Source organism: Podarcis filfolensis (assembly GCF_964270895.1).
Source record: "Podarcis filfolensis genome assembly, chromosome: 1".
In the NCBI taxonomy this organism is placed as follows: domain Eukaryota; kingdom Metazoa; phylum Chordata; class Lepidosauria; order Squamata; family Lacertidae; genus Podarcis; species Podarcis filfolensis.
Window position 1 is genome coordinate 27,051,024 of NC_139604.1, and position 18,593 is coordinate 27,069,616.

At 42.9% G+C, this 18,593-nt stretch overlaps 2 protein-coding genes across 4 annotated transcripts in view; one reads left to right on the forward strand and one right to left on the reverse strand.

Annotated features, from left to right (window-relative positions):
• The window catches only part of ABCB11 (ATP binding cassette subfamily B member 11), a 49,239-nt gene extending 42,787 nt beyond the window's left edge, over positions 1–6,452 (forward strand). For all 3 annotated transcript variants that reach the window (XM_083626355.1, XM_083626356.1, XM_083626357.1), the window contains 4 exons: positions 2,060–2,257; positions 2,763–2,969; positions 3,471–3,617; positions 4,553–6,452. In XM_083626355.1, the coding sequence (XP_083482481.1) occupies positions 2,060–2,257; positions 2,763–2,969; positions 3,471–3,617; positions 4,553–4,753 (753 nt within the window). In that variant the 3' untranslated portion in view covers positions 4,754–6,452. The remainder of the gene's footprint in view (positions 1–2,059; positions 2,258–2,762; positions 2,970–3,470; positions 3,618–4,552) is intronic.
• Positions 6,453–9,353: 2,901 nt separating this feature from the next.
• G6PC2 (glucose-6-phosphatase catalytic subunit 2) lies at positions 9,354–16,805 on the reverse strand. Its single transcript, XM_083572039.1, has 5 exons — positions 16,108–16,805; positions 15,600–15,709; positions 13,210–13,321; positions 12,281–12,396; positions 9,354–11,378 (listed from the first exon to the last, which is right to left on the reverse strand). The coding sequence occupies exons 1-5, from the start codon at positions 16,323–16,325 to the stop codon at positions 10,867–10,869; spliced, it is 1,068 nt and encodes a 355-aa protein (XP_083428165.1). The 5' UTR covers positions 16,326–16,805; the 3' UTR covers positions 9,354–10,866.
• Between the last annotated feature and the right edge of the window lie 1,788 nt (positions 16,806–18,593).

Consider the following 18,593-nt stretch of genomic DNA (forward strand, 5'->3'; position numbering starts at 1 on the left):
GGGAGGAATGAAGTGTGAGCTGTCTGCTCGTACATGGTAAGCCATGATGTGCAAAACAGCCCACAGTTGGTCACTTTGATTCCACAAAAGAAAAGTGGAAGGTATCACTATAGACACACACAGAGAGAGAGAGAGAGAGAGATAGAGGGAAGAAGAAGAGGAGTTTGGATTTGATATCCCACTTTATCACTACCCGAAGGAGCCTCAAAGCGGCTAACATTCTCCTTTCCCTTCCTTCCCCACAACAAACATTCTGTGAGGTGAGTGGGGCTGAGAGACTTCAGAGAAGTGTGACTGGCCCAAGGTCACCCAGACGCAAACCCGGTTCCCCAGATTACGAGTCTACCGCTCTTAACCACTACACCACACTGGCGAGAGAGAGAGAGAGAGAGAATGTGAATACACTATTTCTTGATGAAGGCAAATTTATCAAATGAAGGGCCTGGTGTTGCCTGGTAACAGCAATCACTTTATTTTGCCCTTCAGAACTCTGTACAAGCCACAGACTGTAATGCTGGATATGTAATGAACACCTGCACGTCAGTGAATTTACTGTGCCTCATTTTGTCATGGTGCAAATATGAGGAACTTAGGCAATACTTGCAGAGAAAGGTGTATTAGGAATCCTGCGCCACTTCCTTTGGCTATTGAAAGTTAGCTGTTCTTTAACAAATGAGGCACAAATGACTCACTAAAAAAAATGCACAAAGCAGTTCATCTAGATTCATGAATTTGTAAACTGGCGGCTGTTAGAATGGTTTCACAACATGTACAGAACGGAAACCTCAGTGATATAGCTCACCCCGCAGAATGAACGATAGGAGAGAGTGGACTTCTCTGATACTGGGCCATACAGTACAAGGAAGCTTCCCTTGATACACCAGCCTCTGTTGCTTCATTGGCTCTTCTTTTTGGTTCAGCATCTTCAGGAACCGGACGCTGCTGCTTCAGAATTATTTCAGCCATCATACACATAAAAGTAATGTGAAAACCACTTTCCTTCCTATTGCGCTAGGGGCATTACGCTAGGTTCATTCTGAGGAGTGTCTGACTCAGAAATGACATGGAATATATTTTTTTAAAGTAGTGGTATTTGTGGGGGCAAGTCCCAGGCAGCAGTCCTATGCACACTTATATGAGTAAGCCCCATTTGAACAAAGCGGGTGCTATTCAGTGTTAGAGCAGATGCGCTGAAATCAAAGGGATTAAATGACTTACGTAAGTCTGTTGCCAGTTGATCAATCAGTGCAGTTATTCAACTCAATCTCACAGGTTCAGTGTGTCTCCAGATTAATAATTTGGGTAACAGCAAACCAAAGCTCCAGGACTCAGGACTGTTAGCAGGCTTTGCCAACCTAGCGCTCTCCAAATGATTTGGACCACAACTTCCATCAGCTCCAGCAACCTGTGCAGGTTGCACACATGCTGACTCCCACTTCCTTGTGCCTAATTTGATGGGAAAGAGACTTAAAGCTCTTAGTTTACATGGAAAATGAGCAAATGGTTTACTTTTGTCAGTGATGCTGGTGGTGTGACATTGTCTCTTAGGTAAGAACCGCAGGAAACAACAGAAGTTGGTAGAGGTCAGCTGCAATCATTGTCAACATGTCTTTTAAACCTTCCACACTGTACTGAACGTGTTGTATTTTTGCAGCCTGGGGCCTGGGTTTTTTTTTTTTATTGCAGTGTCAATGTAGCAAATCTGATTGAAATATGCATGAGGTTATTTCCTTCTACCACAAAGTGGTAGATTTTTCTCCTTTTAACCAATGTCTTGTATGTTCCCACACTAAGGTGCAACTGTCTCCTTACTCAGTGAGGTTTTGCAACATGCAAATTGATTTAGATTCCATCTGCTTATCATTTAAGAGCTACATGGCTAATCGGTTTTAAAAGTGTAATTGATCGTGACAGTTCTAGGAATAGTGGTAATAGTAATCATTACCTCCATAAGAGTCATTTGTGAATTCAGTTCAACCACACCCAGAACATTCTCTCTCTCTCTCTCTCTCTCTCTCTCTCTCTCTCTCTCTCTCTCTCTCTCCCTTTGTATAATCAGGATAACTTTCGTGGAAGCATTGAATTCTTGAACTGCAAGTTCACATATCCCTCTCGTCCCAACGTCCAAGTGCTAAATGGTCTCTCGGTGTCTGTGAAATCTGGACAAACCCTTGCCTTTGTTGGAAGTAGTGGATGTGGCAAAAGTACCAGTGTCCAACTTCTGGAACGTTTTTATGACCCTGAGGAAGGAAGAGTGGTATGTAGCCTTCTCTGCTTTCATACATAGTAAAAGAGCGCCGAAGAGTTGTTATAAAGCAAACCCGCAGTTCTCCCATCACAACCCCCTGAACCCAGCAGTTGGAGGATGCAGAAGCAGTCAGTTCTGGTTTCAGTGCATGAAGTGGTTGGATGAGAACTCCTAGGGGAACCTTTCCTGACCATCAGTGCTTATGGGGCCAGAGCCTGGACTCTCGTGGACATTTCCCCCTAAGGGAGCAGGTGCATCTGCAAATCACCCAGCTTGCAGTGCAGGGAATACACCAGGTGGGAGGTCATGGAATAAAAGAGGAGGGAAGAGATACTTCAAATATAATTTTACTTAAAGGGGTTTAAGCATTCAGCATAGATTCATGTGAAAATTATTTAAAGTTTAGTAAGCTCAGTGTAAGCTTAACTTAAAATTTAAAACTGAGGTTCCCTTACGACGGCGCCAATAGTCCATAAATAAATATTTTGTCTTTTCTGGGTTTTTTCCTGTGCAGTTGATAGATGGACATGACAGCAAGAAAGTAAATGTCCGCTTTCTGAGATCTAAAATTGGGATAGTGTCCCAGGAACCTGTGCTGTTTGGCTGTAGCATTGCTGACAATATAAAATACGGCGATAACACCAGAGAGATTTCTATGGAAGAAGTGATAGCAGCAGCTAAGAAGGCTCAGCTGCATGACTTCGTCATATCGCTTCCTGACGTAAGCATCTTTTTCTTCACTAGTGTTCAGTGTTGTGAAAGGGAACGGTGGCTAAATAAGGAATCCATGGTGTGTGAGTCACAGAATCTCAACCATTTTCCTAGATGCAGCTATGCACATGCTATAATGTGCTCCTGAACAGCAGCTCACTTTTGGACAGCCAGTATGGTCTAGCAGTTAGAGTTGTTGGACTAAAAGCGAGGAAACCCAGGTTCAAATCCCTTCTCATCCATAAAGTTCACTGGCTGACCTTGGTCCAGTTGCCATCTCTCAGTTACTTCACAGGTTTATTGTGGGGATAAAACGTGGATTACTCTCTGCCCTGAGAAAGTTTCCATATCCCAAGGGTAGTTCATATCACCAATAAAACACGAATAAGAGTTGTTTCATGCCACATTGCCTCCACAAGCAGACCATTATTTTCTTCCAGTACTGCAGCACTGTGCATATTTCTGATGGTAAAAGTAGTTGCTTAAAATTCAGCCAATGTATGTTTTCCAGCAATACAAAACTAACGTTGGCTCTCAGGGATCGCTGCTCTCTCGTGGGCAAAAGCAGCGCATCGCTATCGCCCGAGCCATCATCCGAGATCCCAAGATCTTACTACTGGATGAAGCAACATCTGCTCTGGATACCGAAAGTGAACAGGTAAATAGGAGGGAGAGTAAACCACGTGGACTAAGAAACAACAACATAGCGCAAGTAGGGCAATTCATACTTGCATATTAATCTTTTGATGACGAGTACGTCATCCTCACAGATGAAACTTTGCAAGCAGAACTTTCTTACCAGCCTTCTTCACTGTAAATTTACGCTTTGCTCCTTGGTTGTTGGGGCAAAGCTATTTCACCATGACTGAATCCCATACCGTATCTTAAGGCCAGCTGTGAAGGAATGGTTCTGTAGCATCAATCATGCCTCAAAGATAACAAATGAATAGGATGAAAAAGAGCTGCTCTCTCAATTGTGAATCACAGGGTGCAGAAACATTTCTTTGGTTCTTTCCTCTCCCATACATTCATGTGATGATCATGCGATGACTTTCTTAATAATTAGACTGAATGCTTGAATGTAAAGGTAAAAGGTAAAGGACCCCTGGGTTGTTAAGTCCAGTCAAAGGTGACTATAGGGTGTGGCGCTAATATCCGCTTTCAGGCCAAGGGAGCTGATGTTTAACCGCAGACAGCTTTTCCGGGTCATGTGGCCAGCATAACTAAACTGCTTCTGGTGCACAGGACACCATGACGAGTGCCAGAGCACACGGAAATGCTGTTTACCTTCCCACCACAGTGGTACCTATTTATCTACTTGTGCTGGTATGCTTTTGAACTGCTAGGTTGGCAGGAACTGGGACAGAGCAATGGGAGCTCACCCCGTCGTGCAGATTCAAACCACTGACCTTACGATCAGCAAGCCCAAAAGGCTGAGCACTACTTCGGGGAGAAAGGACTTATTTGGTTACATATATATATTAATTATGTTAATGACCAGATTAGAATGCAATTGCCAGGAGCAACATTGAGGTACTCTGCAAAAAGTTGCCTTTACTACCTTTACTTTGTCACTTTCTCCCTTGTCTTCAGACTGTGCAGGCTGCACTGGATAAAGCTAGAGAAGGCCGAACGTGCATCGTCATAGCTCACCGCCTTTCTACCATTCAGCATTCTGATATCATAGCTGTCATGTCGCAAGGAGTGATCGTTGAAAAGGGCACTCATGAAGAACTGATGGCCCAGCAAGGGGCATACTACAAACTGGTTACCACTGGGGCACCTATCAGCTGAGCTTTCACACTTACTCCACGACACAATCAATGTAATTTACTTGGGGATGTGATAAGACCAAGGATGAACATGTCAATAATCTTTATGTTACACATTCACTCTGCTATTGCAAATGTGCAGGAGAAAGCACACCACCACCACCCCGCTTGCCAGCTTGTGACATCAGTCATTAAACTCGCTGTGGTACGAAGAAAGGCAACATCTACTCAAACAGTGATGCTGTTGGGAGAGTGCTCAAAACCTGTGGTTTTCTTTTAATCAACTAACGTTTTGCCGAAGTATTTATATGTCTGGATTATTAGGCCACATACCTGTGACACCAGTGAAGTCAACAACTGCAGATCTGCAGCCCCCGGTCCACCTGTTGTTGGGATACTGCCAGGGAGACAGGCATCTCCTGACGATCCATTGGTCTCCCGTAGGACAGCATCAGACAGTTAGCGACACGAGCCTCAGACACATTCCAGGACTCGTGCACGCCCTTGCAGCAGACTCCGCAACAGAAGATGCACCCAGAAGAGCATATTTACAACTTTATTCATCGTTGGTCTGAGCAAAGGAAAAACATGACTGCCTGCCTTCGTGTCGAGGCAACAGACAGATACAAAAGCTATATACAAAACGGAAACTCCCTGTGAGGAGGAAGTACGCAGGCTTGTGACACACAACAGCCTGCTCCCTTTTTAAGGAGGAACGGAAATATCCTAACAGCTTCCACTTGGCACTCTGGGCAAACAGTGGCATCCACTGGCATGACCTACTATTACTCATTTCACAGTTGTGATCATGGAAATATCTAAACGCAGGTGTCCACATATCCGTAAACACGAAGGAAGCATTGTAAGTGGCTGTATGTGTCCATCAAGAAAGGCCGTCTTACCCATGACACCTGTTCTGCACATGAGTGCACTGCATGTGCCACTGGAGGTTCAGCAAGTTATGAAATTATATTCACCACCGATCAAACAAGGGAGAAATTTCGCACAAAGCCAATGCCGATCTATGTATGGATTTGCGTGCTGATCCATATTGCAATCATTCCAGCACACTGAACTGTCTGGATGCATCTTGACATAGGGATGTACAGTTCCATCGCAAACCATTCAGTGCACATGAATATAAACGGATCAGGCAGGGCATGTGTTGCACCAGCAAGCTATAGGTCCTGTTATGGTAGCTTTCTCAAATGGAGAAAAAGTCAGCTGCAGTTTTTCCCTTGCTCGTTAAAAAGGCATCTGGAGCTGCCACAATGCCTTTCTCAAAACAAAGAACACTGGAAAAAACAGCTAGGGGGTGCAGGAGACTGTTCATACTGATGCTGCAGAAAGTGACAGAAAAATTACCATCAGTGCTGCTGAATCAGGAAAAGAAAACGCAGGAAAAGGCAAACGCAGCCTCACTGCACTCGGTCCTTTGGGGGTAGGGAATGTTTGTTGTCATGTGTTTGCAGAAGTGAACAACCAATGCTAACTGAATATCTGAACTAGCTTTCCCCAGCCTCCAGCCACTGTGCTAGCTGGGGCTGATGGGAATTGTAGTCCAAAACCAGGTTGGGGAAGACTGGTAAGTAAAGAATCTACACTGTATGGAAGTGGAGATACAGAAAGGAGAATTTGTATCACTACCGTCCTCCTTACTTTACCAGTTGGCTACCCAGCTACTTGTGTACAGATATGTTTTCATTAAAGCAAGGGATGAAGTTTTGGGTCTTTGCTGTCTTGTGTTTTCTGCTGACTAAATATCATTCTTTTAAAAAAGGATGGAAAGAAGAAACTGCATCCAGAACCATTAGGCTGAGTGAGGCAGATGTCGTGAAAGGGCAGCAAATTGTGGTTTAATTTACCGTTGTCGTTATTATCTGGAATCAGATGTGCTACTCTGCAGTGAGGCATAGCTCAGGTTGGATGCAGGATGAGGCTGGCAGGGACCAGGCTGGATGCAGCACAAGGCAAAATTCAGGCTGGATGCAAGGCTCAGGCTGTGCTATATAAACACAGAGCTCTGGTGTTGCTTCAGCAACAAACAAATTGGGCCCTATGCATCGGAAGCAGCTGAATCCCAATGGTTAGCTCTGCCTGCACTGGAAGGTTAAGGGAGTTTCTTCAGTTAAAGCAGCCCCAACCTGCTCTTGTAGTCTCCTACGACAGTGGAGTGAGGGAGCCTCTGGTGGGAACATAAGAAGAGTCTGCTGGATCAGGTCCATGGCCCATCTAGTCCAGCATCCTGTTCTTACAGCAGCCAACCAGATACCTGCGAAAAGCCTGCAAGCAGGACCTAGGTACAATGACATCCTGCCCACCTCTGATTCCCAGGAACTGGTATTCAAAGGCAATGGTCTCACTTGGGTTTCTGCAGTGGAATCCCCCAAGTCCAATCATTCTCAAGCTGGAGGGGAACTTCGCCCTGGCTCATCTGGTGGAAGCTGGCCCTGACTGCCTTCTCTGTTCTGGTTCAGCCTCATCCCCTGAAGAAGGGGATTCTGTCTCCAGGGCCACGATGGTACCCAGAGGTGGTTTGCATCCTCCTTGATGTTCCTGACAGCTGAGTGCTGCCAAATCACAGCTGTCTTTGGCTGATTGAATGGGAAGAGCCAGGCCTATACATGACCATACTTTCTACCTTTTCATCTAAGCAATTCATGGGATTTATTATGGGCTTTCATCATCATAATGTGGAAAGGGAGTTTGAATTAGGCATCAAACAGTGACTTAGAAGTAAGGCAGCTCAAACTGATGAGTCCCAAACAAGGGCTATCCATCGTTATAGAGGTGTGATGTTCCAGAGCATGTGTGTGTTTTTTTAAGGGTACGTGGTAACCCCAAATCTTAAATAAGATTTGTGGGAAAGGCCTTTTCATAAACGCAATCTGTTAATTTGGAAATATACATGCTGCCAAAAATCAATCAATTTAAAACTAGATTTCCCCCATGTAGCTGTTAGCAATTTACAGAGAGGAAACCGTTAACAGGAAAAGAATAATTGGGATTGTAGCTGGCTTGATATAAACGGTTTTCCCAAATCCCCCTGCTCTGTGTTGGAACTCTTCATGCATTGCAAATGAAGTTCACAAGGTGACATTCTAGTATCCTCCAGGCTTGTTAAGCATTGGTGATTGTCACTTAACAGGAGAATGTCAAAAATGTTTGTGAAAATTACTGACATTTACACCAAGGAAAAAGGGGGGAAAATCCTTTGGCAATAGCTCAATAATATATTTAGAGCAAATGAAGGCAGCAACATTTATAGTACAATCCTATACATGTCTACTAAAACTTAGTCCCACTGGGTTCAGTGGTGTTTACCCCCACCCCCTCCAGGGAAGTGGGTATAGGATTGCTTCTTCTTGCACACACAGAAAAGAAATGAATGCCTCTTCAAATACAGTGCCTACTATCATCAAAAGCAAAAGATTTTTCCTTCACAATTAATATTTTATATTTACGTAAATTTAATTCACTGAAGTGTGTCGTTCATCAGCTAAGCTTTCTTTACTCAGACACCATCCCTGCTATGATGCACTTCTCTCCCTCCGTCTCTCAAAGGGAACATGCCTTTGTGCCTCTAGAGGAGTTTTGTATTTAAAATAAAAATAAAAAGACAGAACACAACACAGCAATATAACAATACAATTAGGTATGTGGCTTTTGTTAAAACAAAGCAAAAGCACCGTACTATGAATACAGTATTCAGAATTGATTGTATGCTGCCTGGGTAAGGCACCCTACTTTTTGCATTTGAGAAGTATGTAGCATAATGTTATGATGTTTACGTAAACAGCCATGGAGCGCAAGAATGCTGATGTGAGCAGAACAGTAGACACCCAGAAATGACTGAGATAAGCTGCATTGTGTGCCAATGTGTAGTGGCAGAATTAAAATACAGTACACTCATATTTGCTTATTGTGAGGATATTTTTGTCAAAGGCCTATATAGTATTTTAGAGCAAAGCTAGGGAACCTCTTGCCCTCCATATGTTGTTAGACCACAACTCCCATCGTCCCTGACCATTGGGCCATGTTGCCTGGGGCTGATGGGAGCTGGGAATCAAACATCCGGAGGGCCAAAGGATTCCCCATCCCTGGTTTAGATTTAGTGCATGTTTATTGTTCCTGATGCAAAATGACCTTGCCAAATGCTGGATGTGTGTGAATGATATATAGATTAATCTTTGTGACTGCCATTAATAAAGAAAATTTGGTTAGCTTTGGTTCCGTCTAAACATCTACTTATGGCATGCATCCATGGTATTGCAGTGGATCTTTCCTAGCAGGAGCTGGGATGTGATGAATTAATGGTGCTGAATTTGGGGTGCCAGCTGAATATGAAGAAATGTGGGCTTCAGGTCACACCTCAGCCATGACCTTGGTCAAAGCATTATCTCTCGCATATCTGCGTCTTTCAGCTCCTCGGTCTACCAAGGTGGAAAGGCTGTGAGGCTGAATGTTATTCCATACAAGTTGTATGTAGCACAGAGCATGCATATCAATAAATAGTTTGTCCTTTTCTAAGCTACAATTCTGTATACTTATCTAACAACGATTCAGCTGCTTTCAGAGGGTAAAAACTCCTGACCTGTTAAGTAATGCAGATATTACCAGTATTTGAAAGAGAAGTTTAATGTATAAAAGATGTTTCCATTTTCATCACTAGACTGCACAGTTCAAGGCAAGGGAGGGTGCAGAAATAACATGCAAGATACAAAAACACAAGTGACGTATCAGTGCAAAAATACTTGCCTTCCTGTTATGTAATGACCAACTAAGTAGTTACTTTTGCTTCACATTCTTGGAAAAATCTGAGGACAGCATTTTACTAGTAGCCACCTCACAAATTATTATAAGATGCAGATAAGTTGTATCATATAATAGCATAATTTTAGTAAATATTAATCACTCATTTTCTCTCTTTTCAGTGAATAAACGAGACCCAATATTGTAGAGCCTTGACATTTGGTACATGTATAGTCCAAAGCACCCCAGTTGCTACACAAAGTTAAAAATAGGACATTTGTACACAGCTCCCACAAAACAGAGTATTCAAAGAACACCCTCAAATGGCTGAGCATCTTCCAGGCTTCCCAGAAAGCTGAAATTTTGCACATTCATAATCCAAAACACTCCACAGTTACCTGAAAAAACTGAAAGGCTCTGAAAGGCAGAGAGTAACAGTGCAAATCCTATAGATTTCTACTTGAAATTCCATTGAGTTCACTGACTCTTAAGTCCCAGCTAAGTGAGTATAGGATTGTAGCCTCTGTGTCTTACTAAATGGGATGGGAAGATACAAGACAAAAAATATATACTCCCAAAAGGTGGTGGAAATTCTGGGTCACCTAGCAAATTGGCACATATACAGTCCACAAAACACTGATTAATAGAAAAGTCTGACAAAATGAATATATTGGGTCTTAACAGTAATAGCTTGGGTCATGACATTTACCTCAGAATAGATGTCAGCATTTCCGCAGAGAGCAAAGTAAGTCACACATGGGTCACAGAGTTGCTTAAGGCTTGGATGTGAGGGAAGTGTGAGCTCACCAGAAACATAGGTAGGTGCTTGCAGAATGCAAGTTTAATTTACTAGTAACTATACAAATGTACTGGCCAATAAAGCGAGATGAGCGCCGCAACCCCAGAGTCGGCCACGACTGGACCCAATGGTCAGGGGTCCCTCTACCTTTTTATACAAATGTACACATGCCCACACAAATACATAAAATGCAGTGCTGAGTAAAACTATACATCTCCTGGGCTGAGACAGAGGAGCAGGTAGGCGAAGCACTTTTCAGTTTCAGGGCAGAAAAAAATCCAGCATGCTTTGACTACTAGTACATACATATATACAAACTTTTCTAACTGTTGGAAGCTCAGGCAGCCATGTTATAACATTCTAATTGTCAGTATTTGGGTCTTAACCGATCATTATTTCTGGTACGAGAATCTCAGTCCTGGGTGTAAGCGTCTTTTCGATTTTACATATCAGAAATATACCCACCATTGTTCGGAATGGAGAGTGAGAGAAAGTGAAATAACTGTTTTGAGTCTTCGGCCACAGAGCATCCTTGGCATCTTAAGACGTTCCAGGATCTTCCAAGGCAAACCAACCATTAATGTCTACCGAAACTTCTTTTCTGTTGGCTTCATGAGCAAGTATATGCAATACGGAACAAGGGCCACTACTGTAAGCGGTATGGCTGCACTTTTACAGAAAGAAAGGATGTAAAACAGATACTCAGTGTGGGTGGGTATCTTGATAAAATCATAGAGCTGCAGCGTGGCTAAGGATGTAGCTATGCATGACATCCTGAAACTCAGTTTATAGCCATGTTTACCTTTACAGCCCAAGATAAACATCTCAGAGTTAATGCTGAGGCCTAGCCCAAACAGGGCACCCAAGTTCCTCACCAGTCCGGCGAATGGAGTCGTGTCAATATTGATCCACTCTGGGTTGGCACACCACTTCTTTGCCTTCGGAATAGACCACAAAAGATCAATATCGATAAGCTTCAGAACCAAGTAAAAGCCGAGAGCAGAAACAAAGAGGAACACGTTTGTCTGGATATATGTTTTTAAACTTGCTGTTTGGATGGCTGGGGCATGTTCAAACGCTTCAGCAACAAGCATGCCTGTGAATGAAGAAATGAGACATTAGAAGTGATGTGTTTACTTGAAACGGATATATTTCCATGCTTAGCTGGGGGGGGGGGAACAAAAAAGCCACCACACACCAGAATGAGAGTTTGGTGTGATATTTAAGGTATTGCAAATTGTATCCCTTCATAAGGCAGGCACCTTCGCTGTTCTCTTTTCGTCATCTGCTTAAAATGTTTTTGTTTAGGCAAGAGTATCCAGACATGAAGAACGCTGGCATGTGTTTAATCCTTTTGTTTACTGTTGATTTTAATCATCTTTTGAACATTTTAAAATACCTATTAACTGCCTTTAGTTACTTTTGATGTTTTACCTTTTTTAAAATTACTTAGAGGTTACACACACACACACGCCCCATTTGAATTGAAAAGGTAAGCCACAGTCACTCTGTAGTTAAGCTGAGGTGTGTCCACTTGAGAAAGTCATTGCACATGCACAGATGACAACTTCTTGAATGGAATTGGGTTGCAGGCACTGGGAAACCAAATAGGTCCAGCATATCAGGTGGAGACAGCCCCACCATCACTCTGGTGTGTACCGCAATGTGGAAATGTGACTTGAAATGCAGAGGAGTTTAAGTCACTAATGGGTACATAGCCTAAACTAAGTACACTTCATGTTCACTTAAAAGTCTTCACTAGAAGCCAGCAGCTAAATAAGTTAAAATCAGTGTGTGAAATTTAGCCCTGCTGCCACCGCTTCTTATTCCTTATCGCCTCAGAATTTTGAAAACAACTTTAACATTGACATGAACACCTGGTTAGATATGCATTCCCACTACCCACATAATATACTTATGAACCTACTTTCCCGTAATTTCCAAAATCCTGTACATAGAAAATCCTGCCATAGAAAAAGAAAGCTCTGTCCTTATTACCAGCAATCACTCCAAGGATGACTTGGTGCGGGAAATGTGTTGCTATGAAGACTCTCGAGACACACACACTGATCTGAATAATCCAGAACATGCTCCACAGGAAAGACCAGGTGAGTCTGTTAAAGAAACAGTTGGAGGAAATAATAACAAAAACCAAATGAAAATTATTAGACTGTTTTCCCCCTCTCTCTTCTCAGCATCCACATCTCAGTTCAGGGCTGATCAGAGTGGATGCCACAGGGGTCATTTGGCCTGGACCTCAAAGTCAAAGAGTCCTCAAATTTAGAAACTTGTTTTTTATTTTGGCATTTAGCATGCCACTACAGTGGTACCTCGGGTTACATACGCTTCAGGTTACATACGCTTCAGGTTACAAACTCTGCTATCCCAGAAATAGTGCTTCAGGTTAAGAACTTTGCTTCAGGATGAGAACAGAAATTGTGCTCCGGCGGCGAAGCAGCAGTGGGAGGCCCCATTAGCTAAAGTGGTGCTTCAGGTTAAGAACAGTTTCCGGTTTAGTATGGAACTCCAGAACGAATTAAGTACTTAACCCAAGGTACCACTGTACCTGCTTTTTAAGTGCAGCAGACCAAAAAAAATGCTTTATTTTGTTTTTATGTTTTGTCATTTTTAATTGTTTCATGGTGAAAGGTCTCCATAATTGGAAGCGGCATGGGCCTCTCTAGCCTTCCGTGAGGGCATGTCTTTATCATCTCACCCTCCGCTCCTCTCTCTTGAGTTCGGCATTAACGGCACACAAGGCTTTAAGTTACCAAAGGAACCGCTGCAAAATCTCCTTTGTATTGTTGCTGCTTGATCAAAAAAACAGTAACAAAAGGTGACTGAAAGCATTTTCACATTTTCGCACTGCCCATCTCGTGGCAAATGTATAACGTTCCTAAACGGGTGGCTTTGGGAAAGAGACTGACCTGTGCAGATTAATGGTTGATTTCCCTTTCTGCCTCACCGTGTAGCTCAGGGCTGCTGACACCATCACATACCAGACACATGATGATCCCATGGCATGTCCAGAGGGGCTTCCTGTGGAGATAACAAAACAAGGCAGTGGTAAAATTACAAAAGGCACCAGTACATCTCCAAAGCCCACGTGTCTGTCACAAGGCAGGGTTGTTGGCATGTAGCATTCCAAACGACTTACCGTATTTTTTGCTCTATAAGACTCACTTTTTCCCTCCTAAAAAGTAAGGGGGAATGTGTGTGCGTCTTATGGAGCGAATGCAGGCTGCGCAGCTATAACAGAAGCCAGAACAGCAAGAGGGATTGCTGTTTTCACTGTGCGGTGATCCCTCTTGCTGTTCTGGTTTCTGAGATTCAGAATATTTTTTTCTTGTTTTCCTCCTCCAAAACTAGGTGCGTCTTGTGGTCTGGTGTGTCTTATAGAGTGAAAAATACGGTAATTAACAACACTGCAGTTACAGGGGGATCAGCAAACAGTGATCAGGAGCAGGTAAGAGGTGTTTTTATAAACTTCAGGTGTGCCCATAGGACTAAATTGCCTGCAGTATTCATATGCAGTTCATGCAGAGCAACTAGATGCCCAATCTTAAGAGACGTCTCCCATCAGACCAGAGAAGGAGAAATCACCCACGGAAACTAGCAGCCAATGAATCTTAAAAAACAAAGAAAAGAAAATCCCTAACCATAAAGGTAACTGATCCATGCTCATGGTAGCAAAATTAGCATTCTAATCTCTCATCTGTTAGAGATGGAGCTGCAGACCTTCCATGTGTCCCTATTTTCCAGGGACAATCCTGGATTTACAGTAGCCTTCCTGGTTTCTGATTTGATCCTGGAATGTCCGGCTTTTCCTTAGGACACCCCTATTTTCAGCAGAGAAATGTTGGAGGGTATGGAGTTACGTTACCCCTGAGCCAAGGAGATAAGTAACTATACAACTTTTATAAGACTTCAGAAGGCAGCCCTGTATAGGGAAGCTTTTCAATGTTAACTATTTAATAATGTTTTTATGTATGTTGGAAGCCGCCCAGAGTGGGTAGGACAACCCAGTCAGATGGGTGAGACTTAAATAATAAAAGCATCATCATCATCATCATTAATTATTAAATAGGACACCGCTAGTTTCATCAGAGAAATGTTGGAGGGTATGGAGCTGCCGGGGTGGGACGGGACAGTTATATACAAACAGCCCATTCTCACAGGCTGTTTCCTTACATCAGTTTATTTCACTTGTATCCCGTTTGCCCTCCAACTTACATGCGAAACCCAGGAGGTTTCCCATGCGATTGGCTGATGGGGCCAGTGTTCCTTTGCTTCAGCAGTAGAACTGTATCGCATGTCTTCAGACTAATCTCAAGACCATGTGGTGCTGGTGCATGGCACTTGCATTTGGGGAAGGGCCATAGCTCACCTGTTAGAGAATCTGCTTTCCATGCAGAGGGTCCTAGGTTCCATCCCCAGCATCCAGGTAGGGCTAGGAGAGACTCCCTGCCTGAAATCCTGAAGAGCCACTGCCACTCAGTGTAGACAAGGTTCCACGAAACGGGCTTAGTATAAGGCAGCTTGCTATGTTTCTGTGCCTGGTAAATTGCTCACAGCTCCTTTTTGTCAAATCCATATTTCTCTGGCCTGTAGTAATACTTGGTAACATGGTATGGAAAAGCATGGCATGAAGAAACACTTCAAGCAGCTGTTCTTTGCAGCCAGACTAGATATTAACTTCTCAGGGAGATGGATACCAAGCCACTTATGTTGCTGGTCCTAAATAGTTTTATTGGTTTTCAGAACTTAAAGGCCATCCTTATAAATGATTGACTCAGCTACCCTGTAGCTGATGGGACAAATAGTACCTGATCTATTAATCTGCTACAATGATGGCAGATATGCAAATTTTCCTTCTCTTCCTTCTTTCTTTTCTGCAGTTAATCATTCTTATGAAACCTACTTCTGAAGTTGAAATCTTCTACTAAGACTAGCATTTTCTACACTGCTTTTCTACAGATGGGGGCAAGGATGTGAATGTTATCACAAGCAGTTGAATTAGGTCTTTTCAGTTCTTCATGCTGTTTTAAATCATTCTGGAGAATTTCTTCCCTAATTTAAATCCCCCCCCCCAAATAAAAACCAGGCAGCTGGCCATTTGCAACTCCATAGTAGTGAAGGCACACGCACGCACACACACACACACACACACACACACACAGACACACACACAAAATTATTCTCACATTTATTCCCCACCTTCCTTCTATCATAGAACCAAAAGCAATGTTCCCAGGCAGGCACAGACCAACCCCAGTTCTGCTTTGCAGTGGCATCCAGATCATACTCTATATCTTACCTGGTCCTGTTTCACATGTTATAGGAAACTGCTCAAGGCATGGGGTAGTTTGGTTTGGATAGATCATTGTCTCCTGGACCCACCAATATGGACGATGACCAAACAAAATCCTGCCAGAAAAGAAAGCATTATCTTCAATGGACACACAAATCCAACACATTATTTAGCAACATACCAGTCTCCCTTATATTAATGATTCTTGCTTGACTGCTAGATCAGTTTTACCATAAAATGCTGAAGCAGAAGCCTTACTTTTCTTGTTTAAAAGGGGGAAAGATAACTCTTCAAAGCTTATATACTACAGGTTGCATCCAACTAAGGGAACAGACTCATTGGAATTAATGAGCCTAAGTTAGTTATACACATCATTGTTAATGGATCAACTCTGGCTAGCATTCAATGAAACCTTAAATAATTTCAGTAACCAACAGTCCCCGGAAGATTTCTCATCTCAGAAGACTGTGGATCCTGCCATTCCCAAAGTTTCCAAGGAAGCAACAAACCTTACCATTTAAATATAAGATTAAACCAATCACCGATCACTGCCACCCAGATCATTTTTGTCCCAACCACTTGATTAAGCTGGAACCAAAGAGGAAAATAAATTGAAAAAATGTTCCGAGGATCTCCGACATGTGACATGAAGTTTAGAAAGCTCTGGTATGACCTGTAATCCTTCTGCAAATGCTGAATTATGAGCACGCCATGGCTGTGGAGAAGATCCATCTTAACTTGTTAGAAACTGCACTAAGACCGAATCCCTTGCATGAAGCAAGTTCCCTTTTGTTCTTTAGCTTCAATGGGAGAATTGAAACCATTGAAGGAGAGTAGACGAGGACATGAAAGCAGTGAACGGTAGTTGATTTTTTGCTTTTATATTGTCCGTTCCTGGAGCATGTGACTCTTGTCAAAGACACATGGCTCTCCTGGTTTTGGAAAGAGCCCCCCCCCCCTTTTTTTGTTTGCTTGCCATTTTAATGGAGGAAGAGAACGGAAGGACATGCTGATCTGCAGCAAATTGTGAGCAAAGGTGTGTGATGCTAAATACACATCTTATGCAACCATTATATGAACAGTTGGGCCATGTTTGTCTGAATCTTTTGCACAGCTCATTTCTCTCAAGACTGGGCATTTGCCATTTGCACCCTTGATTAACTACTGCTGCTGCTGCTATAAAAACCAGAAATACATGAATAATCGCTGCAGGCAGAAGCCATTAAAGTTTTGCATTTTTATTTGAAATTAAAACCTGCTTCTGTTACCATGCCCATCTCTAAGCATAGCCCAGGGCTTTTTTTTTCCAGCCGGAACTCACCAGAGTTTCGGTACCTCTCAGGTGGGTGCCATTGACATTATAAGAATGGATGCATTCATGGTGAGTTCCTGCGCCTCTTTTTCTAGAAAAGTAGCAGTGGCACAGCCTATTATACTTCTAAATTGCAATTGTAAACAGTAATAATACACACAGCAACAAGATCTTTAAAAAAGCCATGTGCCTCCAAATAGGTTACCTTCTGTGCACTGGTCATTGTGCTGGTCTAGAAAATACTGAGAAAAAGGGCAGAACTACATGTTGCAATGTAAAAGAGGCCTGCTGTTAATAAATACAGTAGTCCATTATGGGATCTCCCTCTTTCCCTTTTGCAAAGGCCTGTTCAAGACATTTTGCCTTCTGGGGTGAAGCATAGCTGTCAACGTTTCCCTTTTTTTTAAGGAAAATTCCCTTATTCTGAATAGGATTCCTCACAAGAAAAGGGAAAAGTTGACAGCTATGAGGTGAAGGACAAGATGGCGCCTTCCCCAAGGCACAGATAGGAGCCAGCTGGTCTGGTAGTTGAATCTTACTCCAATACTGGGAAAGGACAGTGTTTTCCACTGCAGTTGAGGGCAACAGGCTGGCGTAGGCACTCACAGCTCTGACTGCTCCCAGACCTCAGAATCTGCCACCTGAAGCACCTGCCTCATTCTGCCTCATTGTAGGGATGATGATGAGGAAACCTCACCGTAGGGGTGCCCATTTAAACGGCAGTGCTGTACCATTCATAATGTGTGATCCTTCCTTAAGGTATCAGGTTTACATGGACAACAGCAGCATTGTAACATATTTGGCCTTAGAGCAGGCTTAAGCAGGACTTTTTCTCAGCTGGAACTTGCCAGAACTCCATTTCGGCCCCTCTCAGGTGGGCACCATTGCCATTACAGTGGTACCTCGGGTTACATACGCTTCAGGTTACAGACTCCGCTAACCCAGAAATAGTACCTCGGGTTAAGAACTTTGCTTCAGGATGAGAACAGAAATTGTGCTCCGGCGGCGCGGTAGCAGCAGGAGGCCCCATTAGCTAAAGTAGTGCTTCAGGTTAAGAACAGTTTCAGGTTAAGAACAGACCTCCAAAATGAATTAAGTTCTTAACCTGAGGTACCTCTGTATAAGAGAACAAGGGAGGTGTTCATGGTGAGTTCCAGCACCTCTTTTTTTCTAGAAAAATAGCACTGGTTAAGCAAAGAATGCCCACCACATCTGATGTGGCAAAGTCACGAGGAGATTGTTTGAAGTTGTGCTCAATTTCACTCGCGTACAGTTAGGAATGCGTCCTGATCCTGGCTGTGTGAAGATGGCTGGTATCTCTACCTGGTCAAGTAATCCTGTTCAATTCTCAAGCTTTTCACTTGACATAAATACCAATTGTCACCACAGGGGGGTGCCTGCATACAACATATTCCCCAGAGGAAATTAGAATGGTTTTAAAAATATATATGACACTACCGTATCAAAAAAATAAAATGTAAATGAATGAGGGAACCAGTCTAGGGTTGATTGTTTTGTTATTTTTATGGATGCATTTTTTTAATCAGTGTGCATAGTGCTGTTTGCCAATAAGATGAAAGAAAATAGGAATTAAGAAAACAATAAAAGTAAATAACCTCTTGTGGCTCTTTAATAAAAAATATGAGGGGGTGAGAAGACGTTCTGCCAACTATATATGTTGTGTGTTT

Excerpts from the sequence above, each read along its gene's own strand:
- G6PC2 (XM_083572039.1), bottom strand. The coding sequence starts at position 16,325 with ATGGATCTTCTCCACAGCCATGGCGTGCTCATAATTCAGCATTTGCAG. Across the intron at positions 13,322-15,599 it reads AACATGTGAAACAGGACCAG|GAAGCCCCTCTGGACATGCC; the intron begins GTAAGATATAGA and ends TTATCTCCACAG. Across the intron at positions 12,397-13,209 it reads TCAACCATTAATCTGCACAG|ACTCACCTGGTCTTTCCTGT; the intron begins GTCAGTCTCTTT and ends TTTCTTTAACAG.